General features: G+C 39.2%; 2 protein-coding genes across 4 annotated transcripts; both read right to left on the reverse strand.

The window, feature by feature from the left end:
* Positions 1–3,878: 3,878 nt before the first annotated feature.
* bpnt1 (bisphosphate nucleotidase 1) lies at positions 3,879–16,956 on the reverse strand. Of its 3 annotated transcripts, none has more exons than XM_067417259.1 (10): positions 16,829–16,956; positions 15,834–16,007; positions 12,506–12,610; positions 12,319–12,426; positions 11,444–11,492; positions 9,869–9,934; positions 5,157–5,248; positions 4,870–5,067; positions 4,687–4,792; positions 3,879–4,590 (listed from the first exon to the last, which is right to left on the reverse strand). In XM_067417259.1, the coding sequence occupies exons 2-10, from the start codon at positions 15,951–15,953 to the stop codon at positions 4,439–4,441; spliced, it is 996 nt and encodes a 331-aa protein (XP_067273360.1). In that variant the 5' UTR covers positions 15,954–16,007; positions 16,829–16,956; the 3' UTR covers positions 3,879–4,438. The 3 variants fall into 3 exon arrangements, with proteins under 3 accessions (XP_067273360.1, XP_067273361.1, XP_067273362.1); XM_067417260.1 differs by having other exon boundaries at positions 15,834–16,004; positions 16,829–16,898; XM_067417261.1 differs by lacking the exon at positions 9,869–9,934.
* A 2,597-nt stretch (positions 16,957–19,553) lies between these two features.
* On the reverse strand, positions 19,554–20,857 carry saysd1 (SAYSVFN motif domain containing 1). The gene is made up of 2 exons (XM_067417262.1): positions 20,681–20,857; positions 19,554–20,283 (listed from the first exon to the last, which is right to left on the reverse strand). The coding sequence occupies exons 1-2, from the start codon at positions 20,855–20,857 to the stop codon at positions 19,966–19,968; spliced, it is 495 nt and encodes a 164-aa protein (XP_067273363.1). The 3' UTR covers positions 19,554–19,965.
* Positions 20,858–20,922: the final 65 nt, after the last annotated feature.

The following is a 20,922-nucleotide window of genomic DNA, read 5'->3' on the forward strand; positions in this document are numbered from 1 at the left end:
AAAAGCATTCTATATAGTATGAATGTAATCTGGATGTAGTACATTCGCCATGTTGTCATTGCAATGCTTCACTGCCATTGACAAATCTACCGTGGCCTCATGGGATAGTAAAGTGTCCATTGAATGCACGCTTCAGAATCTCACCTGAAGTAGTAGGTCATCTGAGTACTTTTTGCCTACTCTTTTTATAAAAACTGTTAATTTGGACATACTTATTTTGTCACGTTTTTTTTTGTGCCTATAGTAGGGAAGTATGCCATTTCGGATGCAGCCTTCTTAGTTTGTACTGGTGTGAGGGTGGGACAACCTGTAACACACAACATCACAGCAATAGCAAGACACATGTCCTACATGTTTTCTTGTTCATGAAGCAGTTTCACTTAAATATTTGTCACAATAGGGAAAAAAATGTATTGTTACTTCTGTTGCATGCCGACTATAACTGGCACTCTTTTCTTTCAGGAATGGTTTACCCACTCAAGTTCCGGTTTCCTGCAGAGTTTAGATCAAACTCATCCACCTCTAACTATATATTCCGAAGATCTTGATTAGCTTGTTCAGATGAGTTTGATCAAGGTTGGAGCTAAACTCTGAGTCTACAGGATACAGGAACTTGTGATGCATTTCATGCCCACATGGGCAATTTAATTTGCCCTACCGAGGCTGTAATACATATGCGCACTGTTACGTGTGTGTCACATTACAGTGTACAATGTCCTTTTGCAATTGATTGTCTTGTAGATAAAGTATCAAGGCCAATTAAATGAACACCATTTCATTCCTCTTCCACAGCTATTGTGCCCAGGAGAGCCACTGGAAAAGAAACGTTTTTTGACGAGGTATAAAATACACCAAAAATAATGATTTTATGTTTCTTTTCTTATTTGAAGGATGACTAACATGACAGCAACCCAGGTTTTAGCCAGATTTTGCAGATTGTACAACGTCACGTGACTTAAAGGGATTGTTCACAAAAATCTGTGTGACTTCCTTCCTAGTGTGAGAAATTTTGAATACTGTGCTGGCCCCTCTTCACATAATGAATGAGAATGCTGAAATAACTCATGACGAGTCATATAATGACTCATGCTGTACATTTCATGTCTCAAGATATAAGGAACGGTGATATTTAGTTTATTTTCGGACTAAATTTTCTCCACTGTCTGCATCCATCTAATTCAAACAAATATGGCACTTTTAGATGCAACATCTATAATGTCACTAATTTTATTTAGATTCTTATGAATCCCCTAAAGGGGACATGATGGAAAAAGTGTATTTGAAGTTTTGTTTTTAGCTCTCTCTCAAAAGTACTGCATCCCTCTGAGCAACTTTGCATTTTCTCACAAAACAATTGTCTTCCTCCTAGAAACTCAGGAGTTCACTCACAAAGTACTGTTTTTTTCTTAAACCTTATATATTTTTCACCATAAAATTTTAATGAGTGAACAGTTTCAGGAGTGCACAAGTTTTGTGAGAATGCAATCTCCCATCTTATATTTTTATTTTCACCATCACCATGTCACCACATTTTTGATGTGAAATTTGCATAAAGATAGTGTAACTTCAGAGGACTTTGAATGTAGCAAATGTCAAATTATGTAGATTTTTTTGGACTGGGTGGGTTATCATTCACTTATATTATGTGGAATAAATGTCCAGTTCATTCAACATTTATTTTTGCTGTGTTCTACATGTGGTTTTGGTGACGACGACATGAGGTAAATGTAAATGATGACTATTTTTTTTAAGTTTCCATGTTTTGGAACTGCTGTACAGATGGCCTGCAAGCTGTCACTGAATCTGCAGCATAAACCTCAGGTAAGTTTTTTTTCCACACTATGCATTCATAAATATGAGTACAACTTTTTTTTTGTTTTTAAGGCAAATTTTTTGAACTTTTTCATAAAATATATCATTTAAAATAAAGATTATTTCTCACCAAACTTGTGGTCTTGTTTTTAATCACATTGGGTTATAAATGCATATCAAAAATGCAAATGTAGATGCAGTCTGCCTGAATGGCAGCTACAGTTCATACTACAATATAATAAGCAAAAGATGGCAAAAAACAGGCACTGGGCATATTAAATGCAATATATCAAACAAAACAAAATATTCTTACTCTGTTACCCTTAAGTGGATTAGCAATATTCATATACATGGTAGAAACAATTGTACATACAGTGGGTACGGAAAGTATTCTGACCCCCTTAAATTCTTCACTGTTATATTGCAACCATTTGCTAAAATCATTTAACTTAATTTGTTTTTCTTATTAATGTACACACAAGACCCTATATTGACAGAAAAACACTGAATTGTAGACATTTGTGCAACTTATTAAAAAATAAAACCTGAAATATCAAATGGTCTTAAGTATTCAGACCCTTTGCTGTGACACATACATTTAACTCAGGTGCTGTCCATTTCTTCTGATCATCCTTGAGATGGTTCTACACCTTCATTTGAGTCCAGCTGTGTTTGATTATACTGATTGAACTTGATGAGGAAAGCCACACACCTGTCTATATAAGACCTTACAGCTCACAGTGTATGTCAGAGCAAATGAGAATGAGGTAAAAAGAACTGCCTGAAGAGTTCAGAGAAAGAATTGTGGCAAAGCACAGATCTGGCCACGGTTACAAAAAAAAATTATCTGGCACTTAAGGTTCCCAAGAGCACAGTGGACTCCATAATTCTTAAATGGAAGACGTTTGGGACGACCAGAACCCTTCCTAGAGCAGGCTGTCCGGCCAAACTAAGCTATCGAGGGAGAAGAGCCTTGGTGAGAGAGGTAAAGAAGAACCCAAAGATCACTGTGGCTGAGCTTCAGAGATGCAGTTGGGAGATGGAAGAAAGTTGTAGAAAGTCAACCATCACTGCAGCCCTCCACCGGTCAGTGCTTTATGGCAGAGGGACCCGACAGAAGCCTCTCCTCAGTGCAAGACACATGAAAGGTTGCTAAAAAACACCTGAAGGACGACAAAATGGTGAGAAATAAGATTCTCTGGTCTGATGAGACCAAGATAGAACTTTTTGCTCTTAATTTTAAGTAGTATGAGTGGAGAAAAATATCACCTGTCCAATACAGTACTAACATTGAAGCATGGTGGTGGCAGCATCATGCTGTGGAGGTGTTTTTCAGCTGCAGGGACAGGACAACTGGTTGCAATCAAGGGAAAGATGAATGCGGCCAAGTACAGGGACATCCTGGACAAAAATCTTCTCGTGTGCTCAAGACCTCAGAATGGGCCGAAGGTTCACCTTCCAACAAGACAATGACCCTAAGCACACAGCTAAAATAACGAAGGAGTGGCTTCACAACAACTCTGTGACTGTTCATGAATGGCCCAGCCAGAGCCCTGACTTAAATCCAATTGAGCATCTCTGGAGAGACCTGAAAATGGCTGTCCACCAACGTTTACCATTCAACCTGATAGAACTGAAGAGGATCTGCAAAGAGGAATGGCAAAGGATCCCCAAATCCAGGTGTGAAAAACTTGTTTCATATTTCCCAATAAGACTCATGGCTGTATTAGATGAAAATGGTGCTTTACTAAATACTGAGCAAAGGGTCTGAATACCTAGGACCGAAGTTTTTCTTTTTTAATAAATCTGCAAAAATGTCAACAATTGTGTTTTTCTGTCAATATGAGGTACTTTGTGTACATTATTGAGAAAAAATTCACAATCACAATCATTCCTGAATGTTATAACAGTCTGCACACTAAATGTGTTGGTACAGTATTCACCTCAGCAAAGCAGCAATGCCATTTTACTAGTGCACTTTTGTTGTGTGCCACTTTGTTGTTTAGGTTATGGCTGCTGATGTAAAACTGTCAAAACAGCTTTATATAAAAAAAAATACACACACATTTTACAGTAGCAGGGTTGCCTGATGCAACTTTTAATACAATGATTACAGAACACAGTTAAAACTCAGCACTGAAAACACTGGTTTTAAGTATTACTATACTTAAAGTTAACAAAATGCATCTACCAACAATGTTGTAAGGCAATAATATGTAAAGACAGTAATGAGTGCTGTCTGACAAATTAACGTTATGTTCTCTCTAAAAAATAAAAATTAGATAGCCAGAGAAATGGCAAAACATGTAATTACATTTCAAATAAACAAACAAAAAGAATAATGCTATAGTTATGAACATTATCATATATATGCAATAGGACCTGTTGACAGATATTTTAGTTTTTACATATTGTATTTCTACAAATAATAAAAAACAGAAAAATATTTGGTCTCCTAGTAAAAAGTGAAAAGATGAAAACATGTTGTGAATGTCCTCAGTAAAGAATTAAATCTTATTAATCTTAAATGGTTAAATCTCAGATTTTTTTTGTTGATGTTTTTTTATGGCAATGACATATCACAGCTTCGAGGCACAAATGGTTTGACTTCATTTCCTGTAATATTTTAGTCAGAGGGAAGAGCTTGTAGGACAGCCTGTGGCACTCTGCTTAAATAGTACTGATGATCCCTCAGTGTTGCCAGAACTCCAGCAGAATTCATGTGTTTCACATTAGCATCATATCTGTATGCATTACCATGGATGTCTGTCAGCTTGCCTGTATATGAAAACAACATAAAAAACACTTTAAATTATATATTTTTTAAGCACATTTGCAAAAGTGAACATGCAAACAATAAAAATAAAAAATCACCTCCAACTGCATGCAGAATTGCCTCAGGAGCACACGTGTCCCACTTTTTACATCCAGGACTGGCAAACACATAAGCGGATGCCTTTCCCTCGACAAGCTGGATGATCTACCATACCCAGAATGAAGACGTGCTTAGTTAAATTTTAATTCCAATATTGACTCAAATCAAGGCTATTATCCCACCTTATTCCCAGCTCCTCCCACTCTGATGACATCATGAGGCTCCATGGCTTGTACTGTGTCGGTCACATGTTTATTGCTATGGGACCGCGTGGTTGTGATGATTCTTTTACCATCTGGGACTTCCTGGAGTTGAAACCCAAATGCGCCCAAACCCAGAACTCCCCATAATGTTCTACCCAAAGAAGCACCAGCCCCTATCTGAGTTAATGGAGAACCAAAAAACAGGTTAATCGATCCCAGCCTCAACCAAATGTAGTGTAATGTGTGATCTGAACAACATGTTGGACCTGGTAGTTGTAGAAGGGTTGATTGATGACTCCAGCAATGGCTGTCCCTCTATAAGCAATCCCTATTAGCACAGTCACGTGATCCAAAAGCCCTGCAATGAAACAGCAAACAAACATTAAGTATTTAGTAGTCAAGCCCATGAAAATATTTTAAACCCCTCTATGCTCTCATATAATTTCCCCAGTTTTAGAACAGTGTGGGTAAGATGGAGTTGGCCACAATATAATTAAAGCAAAATCAAAGAGTGAACAGTTGTGACATCAATTTGAACAAAAGCAACATCTTTGAACTATTAGTCTGTGGTGTTTACATAATAAGCCCCGTTTCCACAAAAATTACCAGGAACAATTTGTACCAGGAACTTTTTTACAGGAACTTTTCTCCCCCCCAGACCTGCAACTGTCTGCGTTTCCACCGCTATCTAAAGTTCCGTGAAGATTAGGCAAATTAGTCCGGTGATGTAGGCCTGCGCGCGACTGCTTCTCCAAGTCATTGACGGACAGTAATCATTTTTGCGCGAACGCAAAAATGAACAAAAAATTATGACATTTTTTGTACCGATTGAAAGATTTAGTGGACTGTTTACTGAATGTTATCTAAACCGATCTGGTGTTTACATGTGATGACTTTCAGTCGCAATCATTTTGTCACATGCAGTTTGTCTGCCGCATCAAAAATGTCAACGCTGTTTTCTCCAGCAGCTGGAATGTGTTAACTGTAGCCATAGCAACTCTTAACGGCCACCAGGACTAATACAGTATTATATAAGCTATTTATCTGCTGTAAAGTGTAATAATCATCTCAGAAAAAAAAAAAAAATCTTCTGTCAGGCGCAGTTAAAGTAAAAACTGCCCGGGGCAATAATCGCTGTGTCATTATTCCAACATTATCTTCGTAACTTACGAAATAAAAAGTTAACCCCTCAGAAAAATGAGCTTTCCTCTCTTGTCAACATGAGCACGGCGCGCGCTGTCACGTCATGTAAGGACGCACACCTAAAAGTAAGGTCAGGTCGTTTACATGGTGAAAAATAGACTGTAAAAAATGAATAACGAGTATGGAAGAGATTCAAGCTGTCCTGCTTTTGCTGGTTATGTATAGGCTTACTAAAGAGGTAATTAACAACGACAGAAAAGAGCAGAATATTCAGAAAGCTTGTAAAGCTAGATTTAAAATGACAATGTATATTATTATCAGCTATTACGGACATTGAACGTGAGATGGCTGAGATGAACGCGCGCCATCAGACAGAGAGCAAGACTGATATTTACTGAACGCAGAATGAACCTCACAAAAGACTTTTAAAAATACAGGTTGAAATAAAATGCTGTGTGAGCTCAACCAATCAGCATGTTCAGGGCCCAAGTCCCGCCCTCGAAAGTTCCTGAACTTTGAAAAAGTACTACCTCGCGAGCAGGGCCGTTTGGAGGAGGAAATATTTACCCGGAACTTCATTTAGACCCTGGTTCCTGCGGTCTAAACACACCGAGTACCACCCCAAATTTCCTGGTTCCTGGGTAAAGTTCCTGTGGTGGAAACGTGGCTATAGATAGGTATGGCTTTGAGGCTCCGCCTACTACGACATGGAAATCTCCAGTTCCGTTCTTCTTAGTTCATTGTGGTCAGATGTAAGTAAAAATATCAACAACCAAGAGAGCTGCTTTTTGCTGGAAACTGAAATTCGAATTTGAATTGAAATAGACACAGATGCTGCCATTTCATATTTAACACTGGAAAGCTGCTGCTTTAAAGCAATCTGTTGTGCAAAGTGATAAACTTGATGTGATTTGAGTGGAGAGTAAGGAACACGCCGGAGAGTAAAGGAACACGCCGACTTTTTGGGACTTTCATTTATTCACCGTATCCCCCAGTTAGATGAGTCCATAAATAAAATTCTCATCTCCATGCATGACATAACTCTGTTTGACACACCCACCACTAGCTTAGCTTAGCACAAAGACTGGAGGTAAATGGCTCCATCTAGCCTACTGCTCAATAAGTGACAAAATGATGGCAACATTTTCCTATTAACATGTTGTGATGTGTATAGTTACATTGTGTACTAAGAGCGACGTAAAATGAAAAGTTGCAATTTTCTAGACTGATATGGTTTGGGACTATACTCTCATTCCTGCGTAATAAACAAGGAACTTTGCTGCCGTACCATGGGTGCAGCAGCGCAATGATATTATGCAGCGCCTGGAAATAGGCTAACTTCCGTCAACACGACCAACGTAGGGGTGACCCCGAATAGTCGAAGATTCGATGCATCGATATGCGGAGCCTGATTCGACCACCGATCTCACGGTCGAATCTTTGCGGGTGTTATGAAACGAGGATCATACCATTTTGGCAATATGGGGGTGCTCAATATTTTAAAGACGTGCCGCGGCGCTGATTTGAGCTGAGCTTCGGTGTGCGACCCCTTTAAGGGCGCTGAGCTTCGCACCGCGCCTTTAAAATTACAACACGTTCAATAAGTGTACACACACCGGCGGCAGCATTCAGCGCCTGTCCGCGGCCACTCAGGAAGTTGTTTAAAATCCTGCCGCACCACAGAGCGCTTTCGTGCAGCTCATCTGTCAGTAAATTTAAAATTGAGCTCACGTGTATATAATGTGCGCGTCAGGTGGCGGTGTGAGATCCTGAGGCGCGGGGCTGAGCTTTGCGTCCTTCACCCGCTTTAGGCACAATCGGCTTCAGAACGTGCATGTAAACGCACTCAAAGTGTTCTTTTCCTCTCTAGGCAGGTATTTTTTTTAGTTTTATTTATCAAAATGTTCTTTTATATATTTGTGTGATGTTCTGTATTTCGATCGTGGCTTTAACATGTTATGAGAAAACGGTTTATGAATGTTTATCCACCACATTACCTTTTAGGCTATTTAAACCTAAATAAGAAAGCCATTGTCAATTCGTCTGTCAGTTGTCAGGCAGTTTTGATCGCTTTATTAAAAGTTGTTGCTGTGTGCAGTGTGTAAAGGAAAATAAAAATAGTTTTACCGTTCTGCTGACTAGTGTCGTGCCCCTCCCAACCCATTCACACACACGACTATTGGTCGACCATAGAGAGATTCGACAATTCTGATTCTAATGTCTAAATCCTTAGTCGAGGACAGCCCTAGACCAACGTAACAACCTGCTTGCACAGAGAGCGTGCTGGGGACTATTATCAGGCGATGCGTAATATTGGTACCCATGGTACGGCAGCGAAGTTCCTTGATTATTACATTGGAATGTTCCTCCTAACTTTACGTAGGAGTATAGTTCCTAGCCATATCTGTCTAGAAAATAGCAACTTTTAATTTTCTGTCAGTCTTAGTGCACTTTTTTTTTGCCATTTATATAGCACTTTCATATGTACTACTGTACAACCAAAGTTCTTTACACTCATGTCAGGGGTCTCTCCTCAACCACCACCAGTGTGAAGCATCCACTTGAATGATGCGACGGCAGCCACAGTACAACAGTGCCAGTGCGCTCACCACACACCAGCGATAGGTGGAGAGGAGAGAGAGTGATAGAGCCAATTCATGGCATGGGGATTATTAGAAGGTCATAATTGTAAGGGCCAATGGAAGGAATTTGTCCAGGAGTCTGGGGTTACACCCCTACTCTTTATGAGAAGTGCAATGGGATTTTTAATGACCACAGAGAGTCAGGACCTCGGTTTAATACTCATCCGAAAGACGGTGCTTGTAACTGTACAGTGTCCTTATCACTATACTGGGGTGTTAGGACCCACACAGACCACAGGGTGAGCACCCATTGCTGGCATCACCAACATCTATTCCGGCAACAACCTAGTTTTCCCAGTTGGTCTCCCATCCAGGTACTCAAACTAGCTTTGCTTTGGTGGGAAACCAGTCTTGGGCTACAGCGTAATATGGTTGCTTGTGTAACTATACACATCACAACATGTAAATAGGAAAATCTTGGCATTATTTTGTCACTTACTGAGCAGTAGGCTAGATGGAGCGGTTTACCTCCAGTCTTTGTGCTAAGCTAGGCTAGCGGTGGGTACATCAGACATTTATGGAATGCACAGTAAATGAGAATGGTATGTATGGACTTCTATAACTCTGGGGGATTTGGTGAATAAGCTAAAGTCCCAAAAAGTCGCTGTGTTCCTTTAACTAGTCGACATGTTCTCACTGCTGCCACTTTTGTTGTTTATTTTTGTTATTGAAAGCAAAGCGAGCAGCACATATTTGCATATTCCACAAGTAGCATGGGCAGCATGTTCACTAAGAATATATTGCTGCTTCAAACATCTTTTTACCCCTAAGCAAAGAACTAAAAAGAGCTTTGCAATAACTATACCAGGGCCTTTAACCTTTAGTGCTCATTCCGGTGACGCTGGTTCAAGTCCATGTCCATGTCCCTACCCCATTCCCCAATTCTTTTCCTCATTATTTCCTGTCCTTTCTTTGCATGCCTGATAATATACTTGTCCAATAAAGCAATGGTAACTACCAACTAATGTGGATGGAAAAGATTTAACAGGTACATTGCCTAACTTAATGTAAAAACCATTGTTTAGTTGCACAAGGAGCACAAATGCCATGCATTTGTTGTTTCTGGTCAACTACGAGATATGGTAAATGCCTGACCTAAAAGCTGTTTTTTTAATTGACTGCAACCTTCTACTCTTATCTAATTTCAAGGTGACATCTCATGCCTTAAAAAGAAAAACATTAAATCACCGTACAGTTAGGGGCTCTGTGGGGCTGCACTGGCTTCTGTATGTAAACTGGGTTGTACAAACCCCTTGCAGCTACAAAGACAGGAGAGCAAAGACAGAGAGAGAAAGAGGAAAAAAGAGAGAGCAGATCACTGTGACAGCAGTGTGTTGGACATATGGAAGTCAAGTGGAGGTAAAAAAGAAAATTAGCGATAGTGCTGTTGCACTGGATATTCATGCAACACTAGGTCCTAACTAGGCGCAACATTTTCTGTCCTCACTGAAAGTGAAATGATGTAGGAAGGGACAATCCCAAAAAATCCAGAAAAAATCCAAGCAAAACAAATGGTAACTGATGTTTAGTACAGCTATATACTGAAGAGCTGGATTTTTGAGAAAAAAAAAAAAGATTCTGATGTGGATGGGACTAACTCAGGGGTGCAAAATTCGGTTCCAACCTGCTCCAATAGTATAGTATAGTAACCTGTCTGGAATTGCATACTCTCTTGAGTAGGTACTTATTTTTTAATAAGAAATGAATTCACGACTGCTAAAAAAGTATGGTCTATATAATTATACGTGTAGTATTGTAATCTAGATGTACTACATTCACCATTTTGTCATTTTCACATGACCTACGAGGGTCAGTTCAGGCACTTCGCTGCTATTCACAATTTTTTCCAGTGGCCTCATGGGATGGTAGTGTTCATTGTATACTTTAGAATCTCACTGGAAGTAGTAGGCCATCAGGGTACTTTTGCCTACTCTTTTATGAGTACTGTGAATTTGGACATACTTTTGTCACATACTGTTTGCCTATTATATTGTAGGGAAGTATGCGATTTTGGATGCAGCCGTATAGTTTTCAATTAAAGCACAAAGGACTTAATAAACTGGATCATGTGCTTTTAATTAAGGTTAAAAATCTGCAGGGATGTTGCCCTCCCGGAGGTTTTGCACACCTGGAATAACTGGTGTGACAGAAAAAAAAATGTGTCCATTGATCAATGGAGGATAATTTAAAGGCTTGCGCTCTTAAAAGTGTGCTCGACAGAGTGGAACGTAGATGGTCAATGACAATGTTTAAATGGGCAACTTTTGCTTCTGATCGAAATTTCATTCAGGTCAAGCATTTTAAGTCTGATTGGTTGCATGTAAACAGCCATTGATACTCTGGCTTTTACACTACAAGTGCAATGTGGTCACAGGCGTTTTGAACCACCTAATGTGGTTTGTATAATTAGATGACAAAATGTAGATCACTTGTGATAGGTTGACCATATTTTATTTACCAAAAACCAGGATACTCGGCCCGACGAATGAGATGCTCAAATGATACTCAAAGTTTACTCAAAGATTCGTTATTAATTTCAATACATTTAAAGTATGCCCCCTCCATATAGATAGACTATTTTTATATTAGGCCAAGACAGGACTTGAAAACAGGAACGTTTGGTCACCCTAACTTGTGATAACTTCCCCCAGACAGATGCTAATATCAGGTGCTTTATTGAGCAGTGTTGTTTACGGTCACAGCTGAACAAGACCTATCTCAAATGGAAGTCGGAGTTCAGTAATGCTGAAAACTGTTTATCTGCTCACCTTCTGTATATTCTTTAGTGCCATCAAGAGGGTCTACCCACACAACCAGCTGAAAAGAGAAACATTAGTCAAATACTATATTGAGTTACTTTTATGTTCCTACTCTTTCAAAACTCTTTCAGAATAAGTTAATTTAAAAATGGTATAATCTATATGTAGACAATCCTACTTGAACCGATGTCTCCAACATGGGAGGCGGGCACGCTGACAAGAATGCTAAAGACTTCAGTATCAATTCAGTTGCTAACGTGCCTCTTGTGGCCAGGGCAGTGAAGTTTACCTGCACAGCTCTTACTAGCTTGATTCCGTTACAATCACTCCAATAAACCTCACTCCTATCTGGGTCATGGCACCAAATGTAACTGGTCCAACTCTACCTGCTCTGAGAGGGATTTGAACTGGTGTCTTGTACATGGGAGGCGGCCATGCTAACAAGGCTGCTAAAGATTCTAGCGTCAGTCTTTTCAGTCTCTAGCATCAGTCTTTAGAGTGCCTCTTGAGGCCAGGGGAGTGAGGTTTAAGGTGCTTTTAAACTGAAGCGTTTGTTTCGGAACCTGGTGCGTTTTCTTCCTTGGTTCGGTTTATTTAGGAACATGTGAACATGGCAACCACGTTCGGATCCGCACCCAAACAATCTTGACCTATGGTCTTGACCTGACTGCAAATGAACTCTAGGACGGTTCACTTGAAGTCTGAAGGCAGTCTAACCCAACGGTATTATAATTCATAACGGGAGATACTCTTAACAACCCTATATATTATATAAACAATCTATAGGTGTGAAAACTCCCTAACACGCACAGCTCTTACTAGCTTGCCTCCGTTACACATGTTTTATGCAATATGGCCACATTCTGTTTCCTCTTCCTCTTTACCTCTTCCTCCTTCAGGCTGGCATACTGATCGGGACAGGACTTTTGTAAGATTAGGGTGCTGTGCCCGTTCTCTATCAGGTCTTCCTCAACAGACTCAGCCGGTAATTCCTACACAAACAAAAACAATTTTGACAGCTGTTTGGAGTCAAAACAGGCTAAGCATCTTCATATTAAGAGACCTACACACCTCCTCTCCGATGATAGTGACTTTAGGGAAGCTTTTCGACAGGGATGCACATATACTCTTCTGAACAAGTCTGTCAGCCAGTGTCTGTAGATCATTAGCTCCTGTCTACGCCAAAAGCAAAGGTTACAAAAATATGTCAAAAGCATATGCAAAAACAAGCCAATCATTTCACCATCCAGAGTTACTACATTAACAGTTCTCTTCTCAAGTCTTGCCTTCGTGGCTGCCCACTAATAGTCCAGCAAAAGTGAATTGATGAGAAGATGCCTATTTGAATTGGTCAGTTGGTCGCAGGAAAAAAAAATCCACATAAAATGGCAAAGTCACAGAGTCCATGATGGACAGATCTGTGAACACGGCTGATCCACGTAGTAATTACGCCAGACAGGAAGTCCAAATGTTCGTCTATCATTCATCAAACTCAATCATAGGCTTAGTTTACAGGGACAAGTTCCCACTACTTTCTGCCAGGGTCAATGTTGTCCCCACCACTTTTTTGGAACATCTCGTTGCACGGATATACCTAATGCAGATTAAACATATCGAGTTGACGTAAATTTATCTTTAATAAAGGCGACATGGTGCTGTAACGTGTTGTTTTTAAATCATGCTGAGTGTTCGTTGTCAATGTTATCAGTGGTTAAGCGTTCTCTTGTGGGCCGTGCATAGTCTTCCCGCAGACGGGAAGAAAAAAAAAATATACGAGGGCGGATTAGAACCTGGAACCTCTGACACGCTTAAAATATCTACCACCAGACCATCAGAGAACACGTATGCTAATTGTGGATATATGTATTTATTCACTAACATGAAGAATCTTGGGACTAACAATTGTATTAGCAATTCCCCCAAAACCAACCACACACACTCCTGTCCCACCCTCTTTTAAAAAAAAGTTAGGGCACTAACCTCAAGCATGGCTTATTATTTGTAACATGGACGTTTATATTAAAGGTCCCGTTTTTCGTGTTTTTGAAGCCTTGATTGTGTTTACAGTGTGAAATATAACATGAGTTCATGTTTCGCGTGTGAAAAAACTGTATTTTTCACTCAATTTACTTATCTGTACGCCGCTGTTTCCTCTGTCCTAAAAACGGCCTGATGATTTCCTTGTTCTATGAAGTCCCTCCTTCAGAAACACGTAACGAGTTCTGATTGGGCCAGCGCTTCCCATGTTGTGATTGGACAGCAGTTTAGCGCACTTTGCCCGGAAAGGTCCCGCCTCTTACCATAACGGGGAGATGCAAACGTTCAATGTGCGCTCTTCTCCACGTGGGAGAGCAACAAGACCACGCCCCCTATTTTGCGTTTACTTGTGGGCGGAGGGTTAGTCAACGAACGGTTCTAGTGACGTCAATCCTGCAAGGAAGTGCAGGGGTGTAGTCCAAACCGTCAGTTCGCTGTAGGCTTTGAAAGGGAACTTCTGTTAAATAAAATATCTCGCTTGGCATTGAACTTTGAGCTTTATAATTTTACAGGTATTACTTATGCTCTAACAGCAACATTTCACACTAACTAAAGTTTAAAAGATGGAATCGTGAAGAACAGGACCTTTAACGTTTAAATTAACAAATACTTAGCCTAGAAATCTAGACGCACCCTAGCGGCAGCAAGTCTAATCTGCGAGTGACGTCTAGCAACTCCCAATACAGTTCTGAGCTGTAAAAACCAAACTCTGGTCAGGCCAGATACAGCTTGTATAGAGTCGGTGGGCGGGGCTTAACATAGTGACGGCAAAATTCTGCTTGCGTGCTACTAGTAAACACAGAAGCTGGCGAACGGCGGTCTTTCGAATCAGCTTTGACCGCGATTTTAGAAGACTTGGAGTTAAAGGGTTAGTTCACCCAAAAATGAAAATTATTAAATTAATTACTCACCCTCATGTCATTGGACACCCGTAACACCTTCGTTCATCTTCGGAACACAAATGAAGATATTTTTGTTGAAAGCTGATGGCTGAGAAAGGCTTCAAAAAGGCCTCCATTGGCATTCAGTACATTTCCACTGACCCACTCACAAGACCCATAAAAGGCACTAAAGACGACATTATAAAGTCCATCTCACTACAGTGGCTGTACAATAATTTTACAAAGCGACGAGAATAGCTTTTGTGTGCAAAAAAATCAAAATAATGACTTTATCCGCCATTATCCATCATTTGTGTTCCGAAGATGAACGAAGGTGTTACGGGTGTCCAACGACATGAGGGTGAGTAATTAATGAAATAATTTTCATTTTTGGGTGAACTAACCCTTTAAGCTTTTCTCTGAGAAAAGAACGGCACTGAAGTCATTCTTAAAAACGCATGATGTTTTCAGTGTTTTGCCTACCGGATACGGCGAAAGTTTAATCTATCAACGAACTCCACTTCACGTTGCTATGGTTGGTTGTAGCGCTATCCTGTTGTGTGCAGAGAGAGTTTAAAAGACAATTGTTTATCCCGCCCCTCGGATTGATCCCTGTCAATGGTGAGTTTCCAGACCAAACATCTTGATGTGGGTCTGGCTTGTCAGACCGATGAATACTAGTCAACTAGCAAAATCTCTGGTTGGGGCAACCCTATATAAGTAGGATATGTTCCTGGATCAGCACCCTTGTTAAACCAATCACATTTTAGTGTCTGATTTAGGGTTAAAGGATTATTTCACTTCAGAATTAAAATTCCCTGATAATTTACTCACCCCCATGTCATCCAAGATGTTTATGTCTTTCTTCAGTCGAAAATAAATAAAGGATTTTTCTCCATATAGTGGACTTAAACGGGAACCAACCTTGTGACGTATGCGGAAATACCAACCCAGTGTTTACAAAGCCAATAGAGATAGAGTTGTTTGCCCTACGTCATGCGTAACCTTTCCAACGTGATTACGTAAGGCATGGCACATCGCAGAGCAATGCAAGACAAGCATTTGTGGTTAAAAAGTATATAATTATTTTTATTTATTTTTTAGAAAATTACATAATTTTGCTAGATAAGACTCGGCTGGGATTAATTCTCGGCTGGGATCGCGTAGAGCACTTTGAAGCTGCACTGAAACTGAAATTTGGACCTTCAATCCATTGGTTCCTGTTGTAGTCAACTATGGAGAAAAATCTGAATGTATTCCTCAAAAACCTTTATTTCTTTGTGAGTCTTGTGACTGAAGAAAGAAAGACATAAACATCTTGGATGGCATGGGGGTGAGTAAATTATCAGGAAATTTTTATTCTGAAGTGAACTATTCCTTTAAGGGCTTCAAGCCAACTTAATTCATCAACTTGTCACCTCATGTAGGATATGTTTTTTGGATTAACATTCTTGTTGGTCACATGCCACTACTTGTCGTACCTTTTCAACGATACCAAGTTCTCCACTTTGAAGCACTTTCCGGACAATAGTTCCAGCCTTTTCTGCCACGGTATGGGCTGAAGCCACCAACCGCATCAGCACTGCAGGGCTGCTCGCCATGACACTAGCCAAAACAGGAAGCACACCTTGCTGCAGTTCAAAAAGACACACCTTCTGCAAACAACCAGGGGAAAAGTAAGAAGACAACTGAAATCTTGCAAAGTCATGGTTATATGATCATTATGAATGAGAGGAATCAGATTCTAGCGAATCAACACAATGCAGCAGATGGAGCTGAATGGACTCAAAGTTCATATATATATATATATACAGCCCTTCATTTTTTTTTCTCATCAGGTACTAGATTTGTTTGTATTATAACTCTATTTAAACAGCTGTGATCCTTGAAGGATAGGCAATTAAAAAACATTTTGAGGAAATTAGAATAGACCCACAAAAAAAAAAAAAAAAAAAATCATGAGGACTTTAACAGTTTGAAAAGATGTTTAAACCATCTTTAATAATAATAAAACGTTTTTTTTTACCCCATTTTTAATTGAGTCAGAATCATTGGCACTTATTTATCACATAACACAACGATAAAGCACGTCAACCTTAACTACAATAACACTCAACAACTGTCTAACTGATGGTTAGTTATTAGAAGATTGATTTACTGAACACTTTGCATGGGAAGGCAGAATTCATTGTTTTCCTAACGATTAACATTCATGCCTGACACTTACATACGTATGATTAAATGTTACAATAAAATAAAAACCTATGCCTATTAAAAATCAATAAAAGGCCTATTAAAAATCATGTTAGCTAGGCCTATTAAAAATCATGTTAGCTAGATACGTAATCGTTTGAATTAGTTCTCAGCATTTACTCATGCATTCCTGGGCGATATGCTATCGCTTACAAAGCTGAGGTGCAGACTGATATTTAGCGAGAATTGTGTACTTTGATGACTTCTATAACTGTGGTCTTACTTTAATCGCAGTCCGTGTTCAGCTGGCGGTCCAGAGTTCAGAATCAACAGCGGTACACTCTATAGATTCCTATCGGACACAGTCCTGTGGGACAGGAAGGCGTCATGATGTACAGTTGTCAGTTCTTGTGTCTTAGTGCCCGTTGAGTTGCTTACTTTTTTAAAGCTATAGTTCACCCAAAATTATGTCATCAGTCAATAAAAAAAAAAATCATTCGGAGTGTGTAAATGATTTTTTTTTTTTTTTGATGAACTATTTAATTTAAAGTCATCATGAAATAGTTTTTTTTATGGAATAATGCAGTACTTTTATTATAAATGATTTATCAGGACATACTTTTTTATTTCATGTGCTCTCATTATATTATAATAAAAATATGTTCCCCCATTCTGATGGACAAAACCAAATACTGCCAAACATTTTTTGTTGTTGTTGTTCAGTGTTTGTGGGACACTGTACAAATTGTGAATAAAAACAGAATGCAATAACGTGGAAGTTTCAAATTTCAATTATTTATTCAGAATATACATAGATTACATATCAAATGTTTAAACTGATAAATATATAATTTAAGTTGATTTTAAATTTCATTGCATCAACACATCTCAAAAAAGTTGGGGCAACGCCATGTTTACCACTGTGTGGCATCCCCTCTTCTTTTTATTACAGTCTGCAAACATCTAAGGACTGAGGAGACAAGTTGCTCAAGTTTAGGAATAGGAATGTTGTCCCATTTTTGTCTAATACAGGCTTCTAGTTGTTCAACTGTCTACTTTGTCACATCTTCCTCATTCTGATGCACCAAATGTTTTCTATGTGCGAAAAATCTGAATTGCAGGGTAGCCATTTCAGTACCCGGATCCTTCTACACAGCCATGATGTTGTAAATGATGCAGTTTTTGGTCTGGCATTGCCATGTTGGAAAATGCAAGGGCTTCCCTGAAAGAGATGACGTCTGGATGTGAGCATATGTTGTTCTAGCTCTTGGATACACCTTTCAGCATTGATGGTGCCTTTCCAGATGTGTAAGCTGCCCGTGCCACACGTACTCACGCAACCCCATACCATCAGAAATGCAGGCTTCTGAACTGAGCCCTGATAACAACTTGGGTTGCCCTGGGTTGCCCTTTAGTCCGGATGACATGGCGCCCCAGTTTTCCAAAAAGAACTTCAAATTTAGATTCGTCTGACCACAAAACAGTTTTCCACTTTGCCACTGTCCATTTTAAATGAGCCTTGGCTCAGAGAAAACACCTGCGTTCTGGATCATCTTTAAATATGGCTTCTTTTTTACCTATAGAGTTTTAGCCGGCAACGACAAATGGCATGGAGGATTGTGCTCAAGGAAGTATTCCTGAGCCCATGTTGTGATTTCCATTACAGTAGCATTCCTGTATGTGATGCAGTGCCGTCTAAGGGCCCGAAGAGGACAGGTATCCAGTATGGTTTTCCGGCCTTGCCCCTTACACACAGAGATTGTTCCAGATTCTCAGAATCTTAAAATGATATTATGCACTGTAGATGATAAGAACTTCAAATTTCAATCTTTCTATGAGAAACTCCTTTCAGATATTGCTCCACTAGTTTCCGCTGAACCATTGGGGGAATTGGTGATCCTCTGCCGATCTTGACTTCTGAGAGACACTGCCACTCTGAGAGGCTCTTTTTATACCCAATCATTTTGCCAATTGACCTAATAAGTTGCAAATTGGTCCTCCAGCTGTTCCTTATATGTACATTTAACTTTTCCAGCCTCTTAATGCTAGCTTTCCCAAATTTTTGGGAATGTGTAGCTCTCATGAAATCTAACATTTCAAAATGTCTCACTTTCAATACTTGATGTTATCTATATCTATTGTGAATAAAATATAAGTTTATGAGACTTGTAAAATATTGCATTCCCTTTTTACACAATTTGTACAGTGTTCCAACTTTTTTGGAATCAGGTTTGTATACATATATTTTTTAATAATGTCAATTTTAATAGGTCATTGCATTTATACGTATGATTATAATATACAGGGCCTACAACTTCTTCCCACACCTTGCAATAACTGGTTATTTTATCTGCCATAAGTATTTTCTACCAGAAACCAACATTTATAGATAATAATAATAATGCTACATTTATATAGCGCTTTTCTAGGTACTCTTTACATGGAAAGGTGGACTCTCCTCAACCACCACCAATGTGCAGCATCCACTTGGATGATGTGACGAAAACCATATTGCGCCAGAACGCTCACCACACACCAGCTGATTGGCAGAGAGGAGACAGAGTGATTAAGCCAATGAGGATAGGGGGATGATTGGAAGGCCATGATGGACAGTGGCCAAAGGGCAAATTTGGCTAGGATGCCAGGGTTACACCCCTACTCTTAAATCAAAGGACATCCTGGAATTTTTATTGACCACACAGAGTCAGGACTTCAGTTTATTGTCTCATCTGAAGGACAAATAGGCTAAAAGGGAAAATTCTCTATTCCAATTTCAATACCACAGCTAAAACGACTAGCCTAACTAATGTAAATTTAAGAACGGACACAGACAGCAGCAGAAATATTAGTCTATCATCATATTAAGACTTATACACAGAACTAATATACTGAAAGTATAGACATATATCGTACGTACTTCATTTTCCTTAAGATACATTTAAATTAAACCATAGTCCCAAAAAGTTTGTACAATTAGGCCTCATTATTTCAGTAGGTTGTAGAAGCAGTAGGCCTAATGGTGTTTTCTGATAAATTACTGAAGCGAATTAAGATCAAAAGGTCATCAAAATGACCTTTTAGTGATGAAGCATATTGTTTTATTGTATGACAATGAGAGATTTTATTCCAACACAGTTGTACATGCATTTGTCGCAAAGTTCTATCCCTCAGTAATATTTCAGCTCCAGATATTCAAAGTTTGGATGACATAACCTATAGCTTGATAGTATTTACTAAATGTGTCATGTATGACTGGATTAAACTGTAAGCAGTGTCTACCTTTTATTTAGCCTGTAAATATGAGTAAACCAGCTGAGATACATTAATACAATGCAAATAAGTTTCCCAAGTCCACATTTAGACTGTCTTCCTTGATGTCCAGACAGTTAAATGCAAAGTGTGCATGCCTTTCAAACATGGTCATGAGTTGGCCAGCGGCCTGTATCCCATTTCTCCTTCCAGCTGTTCGGCTGTTAAAGTCCCCAGAATGGGTTGACAATCAGGGTTAAACACAGAGTATGCACTCATTTCTCCAGGTTGTCTGACTTTTGGGCTTCGAAGGCCCTCATAAAGCCAGTAGAATAATGATATGAGAAAAAATGGCAAGCCGAACTCAAGTTCTGAAAAAAGTCCCAACAGCACAAGCCACAGCAGCACTTTAAACAGGGTCAGATGGGTGAGAACCAGACGCTGAAGCCAACAACCAGACGTAGTATTCAGAAAATGATCACCTTGATCCTGAAATAATAGAAAGAATATTTTAGTTGGACAAAAATGGTAGGACAGGTACAGGATATTCTACCATTGCATTCAGACCGAATGTAATGATTGGACAAACATTTTTTTTTAATCCAGACTCCCGAGACTTCCACACAAGACAGACACATTTTATTGATTGCTATCAGGATATTATATATATATATATATATATATATATATATATATATATATATATATATATATATATATATATATATATATATATAAATAAAAAGTAATTGGGTTTTTTTCTGTCCTCAAAACTGATCTGGGAGACACTCACAATTTTGTTATTATTTCGTGGCAGAAACAAGCTTCCAAAATAACATTGCATTACTGTGCATGTTTATTTTTTAAATAGTAAGTGCGATCAGACCTGTTTGTGTGGACTCTGAGGGCAGGTGTTGGGCTTCAGCTCAGTTGTGTCAGTAGACACTGCCAGAGAATCATCGGGTATTGCTTTCATTTCACTGTGGATCACACCAACAGCAGGTTTCATAGCTTCAGTCTGGGCTTTCTTTCGGGCTCTGAATTCAGCCAGCTTGCGTTCCATGTTTCATACCTGAAATATCGTGTATATAACAATTAAATAAAACTACGTTAAAATTGCTATGTTTA

This window comes from Pseudorasbora parva, chromosome 15 (assembly GCF_024679245.1).
Source record: "Pseudorasbora parva isolate DD20220531a chromosome 15, ASM2467924v1, whole genome shotgun sequence".
In the NCBI taxonomy this organism is placed as follows: Eukaryota; Metazoa; Chordata; class Actinopteri; order Cypriniformes; family Gobionidae; genus Pseudorasbora; species Pseudorasbora parva.

Coding starts and splice junctions, on each gene's coding strand:
- bpnt1 (XM_067417259.1), bottom strand. CDS start 15,953: ATGGCGAGCAGCCCTGCAGTGCTGATGCGGTTGGTGGCTTCAGCCCAT. Junction 11,493..12,318: donor CCAGCCTGAAGGAGGAAGAG/GTAAAGAGGAAG, acceptor TTCTCTTTTCAG/CTGGTTGTGTGGGTAGACCC. Junction 5,068..5,156: donor AACCCTTCTACAACTACCAG/GTCCAACATGTT, acceptor CCATTAACTCAG/ATAGGGGCTGGTGCTTCTTT.
- saysd1 (XM_067417262.1), bottom strand. CDS start 20,857: ATGGAACGCAAGCTGGCTGAATTCAGAGCCCGAAAGAAAGCCCAGACT. Junction 20,284..20,680: donor CTCAGAGTCCACACAAACAG/GTCTGATCGCAC, acceptor CTATTATTTCAG/GATCAAGGTGATCATTTTCT.